At 39.0% G+C, this 8,461-nt stretch overlaps 2 protein-coding genes across 18 annotated transcripts in view; one reads left to right on the top strand and one right to left on the bottom strand.

The window, feature by feature from the left end:
* cacna1db (calcium channel, voltage-dependent, L type, alpha 1D subunit, b) overlaps window positions 1-2,461 on the top strand; it is a 76,868-nt gene extending 74,407 nt beyond the window's left edge. For all 16 annotated transcript variants that reach the window (XM_032521551.1, XM_032521556.1, XM_032521548.1 and 13 more), the window contains 4 exons: window positions 170-282; window positions 480-614; window positions 878-1,063; window positions 1,554-2,461. In XM_032521551.1, coding sequence (XP_032377442.1) covers window positions 170-282; window positions 480-614; window positions 878-1,063; window positions 1,554-1,859 — 740 coding nt within the window. In that variant the 3' untranslated portion in view covers window positions 1,860-2,461. The remainder of the gene's footprint in view (window positions 1-169; window positions 283-479; window positions 615-877; window positions 1,064-1,553) is intronic.
* A 4,637-nt stretch (window positions 2,462-7,098) lies between these two features.
* Window positions 7,099-8,461, bottom strand: part of chdh (choline dehydrogenase) — an 8,808-nt gene continuing 7,445 nt past the window's right edge. For both annotated transcript variants that reach the window (XM_032521565.1, XM_032521566.1), the window contains exons 9-10: window positions 8,328-8,430; window positions 7,099-8,223 (exon numbers count right to left, since the gene is read on the bottom strand). In XM_032521565.1, the coding sequence (XP_032377456.1) occupies window positions 7,805-8,223; window positions 8,328-8,430 (522 nt within the window). In that variant the 3' untranslated portion in view covers window positions 7,099-7,804. The remainder of the gene's footprint in view (window positions 8,224-8,327; window positions 8,431-8,461) is intronic.

The raw sequence follows: 8,461 nt of genomic DNA on the forward strand, positions 1-8,461 counted from the left end.
AAGTAAAAGCTGAATTAGATTAGTATCTAGTATCATATTATACGAATGTTATAATTGTGAGTAAAATAAGCTTATCTTGTGTTTTATCTAACTTTATTCTTGAATACTGTAAGTAACCACAGTTGGAGTCCAGAGAGTTATCTTTTTTGGTTCTTGTTTGTTCTCATAGCCTCCAACAAGCCAACATTCAGTTTTGAGTGTCTTCGCAGAAAAAGTAGTCAGGAAGGCGCTCCTCCTTCTCCATCCTGTACAGCTCTTCCACTACACCTGGTGCAGCAACAGGTACACACACACACACACACACACACACACACACACACACACACACACACACACACACACACGTAAATATTGTGATTAATGGATATACAGTATTGTCACAAAATGCAGTTGTTACAAAGCTAGAAATACAACTTTTAAGACCTGCTTTGTCTCTACTCCCTACCCCAAAATGTCGGCCTTAATTGATTGAACCTCAGGTAATGGCGGTGGCCGGTCTCGATGCGAGCAGAATTCACAGCTTGTCCCCTACGCGGTCGCTTTGCTCCTGGGTCACGCCTCCTGCCTCACCCATCAGCCATGACTGCTCCCCGAGCTACACACCACTCATACAGGTCTGGTTCACTGTGTCATAAAAGGCCACATGTTAAGATAAACCACAGAACATCTAGTGTTAGTACTAAAAACAGAAGAAACACCAGAAAAACAACTAGTTTATAATTATTTTTACTGTTGATGTTCTTATCAAGCCTCTGATGGATATCACTGAACACTGAACTTCATTAAACAGGCATCTCGATCAGTGTAAGAAAACTTCAATGTAGTTTAAAAGTTTAAAAGTGACTTTGTGCATGTGTGCGTGTGGGTGTGTATTCAGGTGGACTGGCGTAGTCCCGGCAGCATCGGCAGCATCCCCGGAGCAGTGAAGAGGAGTTCGTGGTATACAGACAGCCAGGACGGTCCTACCAATCGCAGCCACTCTCCGTCACTTCTGCAGTTACCTGCAGACAGCTGCTCACACTTCCTGCAGAAGAGAGGCAGCGCAAACAGTGTGGTGGAGGCTGTGAGTAAAAAATATGTATTGATGTATAGAGTTGGCCCTGAGAATCGAACCCCGTGGCACCAAAATAGAGACAGCAATAAATCCAGACAGCAGGCCCTCAGAAAAGTAGTTATTGAATCACGCAAGGCACTCATGTGAGAGAGTCACTCTCTAATTTGTGTATTACTTTGTGAATAAGAGTTGGCATGCAGTGCAACACGTTCTAATACTAAGCTCTTGATAAATGTTTTGATTGTTTAATCCATGAAATGTAAAATGATGATGATATCAAATTAGACAGCAACAAGCTAATCATAGCATGCACACATGCACACACACACACACACACACACACACACACACACACACACACACACAAACACACATGTATTCAGCCATATACTGTATGTTCTTGTGACTTCCAGAATCTCAAGTTTAGGTGATTTCTAAAGTGAATTTGTTGATACAATCACCTTTTCAGCTTTGATTATGTTTTACTCACTGTCCTCAGGTGTTGATCTCTGAGGGTCTGGGAAAATTCGCCAGGGACCCCAGGTTTGTAGCAGTTACGAAACACGAAATTGCAGACGCCTGCGAAATGACCATCGATGAGATGGAAAGCGCTGCCAGTAACCTGCTGAACGGGAGTATGGGTAACGGCAACGCTGGGGAAACAGGGAACATCAGCTCGGACCTACATGCTATTGCACGTGTTAGAGACAGCAGTATCCATGACTACAGCGACGAGGAGCCATACATTGCTCTGAAGTGCGAGGAGGACCTAACAGACGAGATGATACGCATCACGTCGCTATAGCAGACTCACACTGGATTATTTAGGTTTTTTCAATTAAAATTCTACAACTATTCCACAGTAAGGGGATGTCTTCTCAGGAGTACCCTGCCATAGACACAACATGTTTAACATGGATGGATAAGAGAACAAAGTGCCTTGTTTTCTCTTTCTGTGGCTTGATGAATGGAACCGTAAGAGAGATGAGAGAAACGGATGGTAACATGGAAGAGCTGAGTTAAATTAAGCAAAAGTTCAAACCAGAGTGAATCTATCTACTCGCCAGCCTGCCTGTCATTTAGCAGGAATTCAGGATACTTCTTAAAATATTAAAAGGGGTTTGATATAGCTAAATAACCTCGCCCTCGTCAAGTTTTGTAAATTTTTATTGTTCTGGCTCTGTGCTGCAACACAGGGTTGCAGCACAGAGCCAAAACAAGGGTGAGGGTGTTTGCATCCATGTTGAGTGAACAATGTTGTCATTGTTCTGCTGCACTGTCCTAAAATTGTGGGACTTTATACAAACAAGACCATGTATTGTACACTGTTCGCTCAATCATTAAGACAGAAAATGTTTCACCTTTCTGAACACATTGATAAGTGACTGAAAGAGTGACGCTGGCTTTGAAAAGCTGCATTTATCCTGCTGCAAAATGTCCAATGATTCCAACATTCTCTGTATTGAGTTAAGTTTTATGTTATGTAAATATAATGTCTTATTTTAAAGGTCCCATGGCATGAAAATCTTAACAATAATATGCGTTCCCCCAGCCTGCCTATGGTCCCCCAGTGACTAGAAATGGTGATAGGTGTAAACCGAGCCCTGGGTATCCTGCTCTGCCTTTGATGACCTCCCCTTTCTCTGCTTTGCCCACCCAGAGAATTTGGCCCACTCATGAGAGAGAGACATCATGGCTTTCAAACGAGCAAAGTGGCAGTTGGTCAAGGCCACACCCCCAGCCTCCACCTTGACCCCCCTCTTTGTCAAAGGCTACAGATTCAGAAATAGCACACACTAAGGAAAGCTCATTGTGGGACTGGCTGTAGTGGCTGTAATTCTACCCCAAGGCTGTATTTTGTGAAGGAGACTTCCTATATGGTATTAGGGGACCACAAAGGTCTATATAAAAGCATCCAAAGAGCACCATGTCATGGGGCCTTTGACCTTTAGTGGTCATGATAACAGACGCTGGTTATTACATTACATTTTGGCCTGCGTGACTCAAATAACAAAAACAAAACAAGGTGACATACTGTGTATGTATATATATATATATATATATATATATATATATATATATATATATATATATATATATATACACAGTATATATACCCTATATTATATATTATTTGTTTGTATATTTCAGCTAATCTCAGTGCAGAGTGACGATCAGGCTGATTTGGGTTCAGGGTTAAACGTTGCTTGTCTCGGTACTTGACTTGAAAAGAAAATCACATATCACTGATAAAACACTTTGCTCTCAGGCATATCCTTAAGTTCATGAGCCTGCTGATATGACACTCTGACAGTGTGTTTCTGTGTCAAATCATCCTTCCCCCTTCACACCAACAATAGACATTATTTACACCCATTTTACTGACTTGATCACTTTAAATACCCTGAAAATGATGAAAGATTTAGGATTGTAGTACACTGTCACACTTTCCATAGTGATCCTTAACTTTTATCAAAGCCCTTTTGACAACTGTGAGGAAAGACCATTTCATTGTTACAAACTTACACAGAATATGCATATGACGTGTTCACTTCACTCAGACCTGCTTGAGACTATTTAAATGCAAAATTATGAAAATAAGACAAACTGCCTGAGTGTTTACACTGAGAACATGACTGAAAAACAGCTGTAGAGGAAATGTGACACAGCGACTTCAATTAGGAATACATCACTCATCAAGTTGATAAAACAAAGAGGAGAAACAAGAGACTTTTTCTGCCTGATTGCTCAAGCACAAAATAATCATGACAGGATCAGCTGTGAAACATCTTTTAGTCATGTGTGTCTCCACCTTGAAAAAGCTTCGTTTCCAGGCCCTTTTATATCCTACCCACATAACCACGTTACTGGTTTCACCTGCTGAGCAGCAATGTCATTTGGAGTTTCTCTATCCTCATCTAAAGTGCTTGTTCATGATGAGTCTGATTTAGTACATACATCTCAAACAGATATTTGCTGTTTGTCACCGTCTACATATTGTATGTTTATAACACCACAACAGAAAGAGAAACGTTCCTTACAATATATAAATTCAGTATATTTGTGTTTTTGAAATGAAATTAATGATGTCAACTGTTGCCTTTTATTTGTAGGATTTCCTTTAGTTGCACCACATGTTTAAGTGCACAAGATGTCCAAAAACAGCTGCTGTCTGTGAAGGGAGAACTACACATCCCACTAACCAGTGTTCGTCTACCACTGCCAACTGTAATAATGTTTTCATGTCAACTTTTCCAAATCAACACTGGGTAATGGCAGGGCAATCTTGTTTTTATTTTATTTTTCTCAATCTAAATGCTATTGTCAGAGAAACACATTTGATCTGTGCAATCAAAGGGCTCCTTCAAATATAATACCAAAACAAAGGATCATTAAGTGCATTTACACGCACATCAATATTCAAACATTATTATTACTCCTGTTTTTGTTTTCATTTTTTAAGTTGTGAGGACAAAAGGTTCTTGCCAATATTGGGAAGTGTTTGTTTTTTTGCCTACACTTAAAAATGAAACTATACAGTACATTAGGGTTACTTTAACCTGAGCTGAATACTCTTCAGATATACTGCCAGGGTACTGTAAATGCACTTAGTCCTTCTTCTTATATATATGTATGTATGTATGTATATGTATGTGTATGTATTATACACACACACACACACATATATATATATATTATATCTACATATACACTGTAGGTATTTACATATAAACACTGTATGTACTGTATATATATACATATATACACACACACACAGGTTTCAGTGGTCAATACAGCTGAAATCTATGACTTATGCATTTTCTAACTGCATGTGCAAGTGTGTTTAACAACTTTTGTTGAGAAATTTTAATTACCTCTGTACCTATCTGGGTGTGTCAGTGAAACTGTGACAAAGATTGCATTTGCACAAAATGGAAAAATATATTTAAAGTAATAATGAGAAAACATTTCTGCAGTGATAAATTTAAATCAAAATTCTGAGTTCTGATTGGTTAATGGTGATCTGAGAAGCTAAGTCGCCTTAGTGTTTGATTGACAGGTGAACGAGTAGCAGTGAAATCTGAACAACCAACATCAGAAAGGAATCAAGATTTAAACAATTACCTCTTTAAAATATCTCACAACCAAAGGCTCTATTTACCTGTTTTGAATACTTCTGACAAGTAAGAAGCATTTTAGAGTAATAAAGACCACTTAAAAAGCCATATTACACACATAATAATACTTCAGATTTATATAGCGCTATTTGAAGTCCTCAAAGACGCCTTACATAGAACACAAATAAGCAACAGTTTGTATATTTTGCTGCAGGCGATAAGCACCCAATATTTTTATTTAGAATGAATAAGTCATCCCTGTTTTAAATGAAATCAGAATTGATGGGTCAACACTGCATGACTTTGTATATTCCAGATTTACTTTTTGAGTCCATAAAACCAAACCTTGTGTATGACACCCAATATAACCAATCGGGTAACCAAATAAATAACCAAATGCATTCATATTCAGACTTTTATCAAAAGAAAGATAGTGACACAAACTAACACAAAGCTTTGTTGTGCAACTCACAACTTTATTTTTTTTGTACTGTTCCACTGCTTTACAGATTATGAAAACAGTTTATGAAACATGTATACAATCTGCACAGTGTTTATAAAAAGTAAGTGATTAAGATTTCTGCTTTCTACCCATTTGTTGTATGGAAATTAAAAAATATAGCTCTTCGTAGCATAAGTACTAGTACCTTTAAGATTTTGTACCAATGGAATCTCCCCCCCCCCCCCCCCCCCCCCCCCCCCCCGGTTTTGTACATTTTAATTCTTGACAATGAACCTGGTGAGGATTTTTGTAAGGATCACTGAATAAAGTCACAAGGACACGGTCGGGACGGTTTCTAGCGTTTGTTTACAATCAATACAAGAAAAGAAAAAAAACTTGCAAAGATTAAGGCTGTAAGAATTTTCACAATAATTTTCCCTTTACGATCCACGTGTTACTTATGACATATCACAAATGATTTAAACATTCAAGTAATATTGTACAACACTGAATATAATGTAAACAATGTCACTGTGATGAAACTACTTCATAGAGTAATGCAAAGCTTATTAAGACAATCAGAATTCATTCTAGCACTCGTCTGCATTAGAGCTGGAAATAAAAACGTGAATTTAATTAAAATAAATACTTCATGTATTTAGTTAAATGTACTATGTTTCAGTCCTGGCTGAACCAAATGTATCGGTAATAGACAGTAATTCACATGGACATCAGAATATAATGATTTCACAGGATCACATAGTGTTATCAGATAGTATTATCTGATCAGTTCATCTGCAAAAGCTTCTTTGTAAACATCCACGATACATTTAGAGTATTTAAACATTATTGCCATTAAACATAATTCCCATGTATTGATACATGGATAAAACAGCTACCAGACGGTCCTGAACCAAAAGCCAAATGAAAGCTGTGAGCTGGACTAATGCAAGTGGGTGTTATTAAATCTGCTGTGACCTTTGCCCGTGTTTCTTGTTGCTCATCTGTTAAATCAACAACTTGATAAATATCAAGTCTCAACGGGGGGGACATACCTTGGAATTTACAAAAGTTGTCAGCCTAACAAACTATGTTAGTGTCTACTGTGAAACAAGACAAGAGGCTTGACTATCTTATCTGATTCAAATAGTGTGCAACAAACCAACGAAAAGAGTATTTTGTCAAACTGTTGAATCTGCTAGTTTCCAGGAAGGAAGAAGAACGTAGCAACTTATCTGACAGAAGAGACAAAACTGAAAAGTGCTGGTGAGGCAGTTTGGGTATTATATTTTTTGGGTATAATATTTTATTGATCACCTCAGGGAAATTGTTCAGTTGCAGTTGCTCAAAGTCAGATTCACAGTGAAAAAAAAAGAGCTAGCCACTCTTATTTTTGCAGCTGTGTGAACAAAATTTTATGAAGAGATATAATCTATAAAGGCTGATGAGATAACACAATGGGATGAAAATGATTTTTTCTAGTCAACACTTTGTAACTCTGTGACGGAAATAAATGGATTCATTAGTGGATATACTTTTTGAAGTATATAGCTATTTAAGTGTTGAATCCTTGGTTTATTACCTCAGGAGAAGAAGTGTGGATGTAATGTTATCTAAGCAATGTTAGTTTCCATGGAAAGGGAGAGTTAAGGCACTGTTTACATCAGAGAGGTTTGATTATAAGGCTTACAAATTCACGGTAGTCTTGTGAAGGTGTGTGCTTAGTAAGACATTTGAACTTTATATGCACACAAACATGTCAAAGTTGATGCATTGTTCATAGTCAACAAATTAATGCCAGGCAAATGAAGTCAAATGTCACGAGGAGTAATTTTCCATTGCATTCACAGTGCCTTTGCAAATGCTCGGCATCTTTCCCCTGCAATATGGTGTCGTCATGGAGCGCCAGCACGCAGCTGACCATACAAAAATGCCTGGATTTAGTGTCAGTGCTCATCACATTAGCTTTAAAGTTAATTATGGAAAATAACAAGTGATAGAGTCCCTGTTTCCTAATCAGAAGACAACAAGTAAGCTACTAAAAAACTGAATTTTACATGTAAAATGCTGAAATCAATGCTATTATCAGATCAAGGGCAAAATAATCATAACACAAACGCTACCCACTGCTGTTGTTGCTCGATAATGGATTGTGTTGTAAAGTGTTTAACCTTAACTTGCTCTCTCTGTTCATCTCTGTGTGTCGAGCGTCGGCGGTTGGTACACGGGAACCCCTGGGTCAACCAGAGGAGGGCGACCTCTGATGATGTCAGCAGCCTTCTCTGCAATCATGATGGTTGGAGCGTTCAGGTTGCCGCTGACAATGCTGGGCATGATGGAGGCGTCGATCACACGCAGCTGCTCCAGGCCCAGAACACGCGTGTTCGAGTCGACAACCGCCATCGGGTCGGATGGCGAGCCCATCTTGCAGGTGCAGGACGGGTGGTAGGCGCTGTCAGCTTTCTGCCGAACAAAGGCGTCAATGTCGGCGTCGGATTGGACCTGAGGACCGGGTAGGACTTCGGGACCACGGAACGGGTCAAAGGCCTTCTGGGTAAAAATCTCTCTGGAGAGTTTGACACACTCCCTGAACTCCCACACATCAATATCTGGGAGGAGAGGGAAAGTTTTAAATGGATTTAATATCAGCAGTTTAACCCAACTCCAAGTCTCATAGAGAGTTTGTTCTCTTGGGAAATAGACTGAATCCTACCGGTGGAGAGATAGTTTGGCTGGAGAATCGGGTGATCCAAAGGGTTGGCGCTCTTCAGCTTCATCCAGCCGATACTGGTGCTTCTCATTGGACCGACATGAACCTACAGAACAAACAGAAACACTCATCTCTAT

Source organism: Etheostoma spectabile, chromosome 7 (genome assembly GCF_008692095.1).
Source record: "Etheostoma spectabile isolate EspeVRDwgs_2016 chromosome 7, UIUC_Espe_1.0, whole genome shotgun sequence".
Taxonomy (NCBI): domain Eukaryota; kingdom Metazoa; phylum Chordata; class Actinopteri; order Perciformes; family Percidae; genus Etheostoma; species Etheostoma spectabile.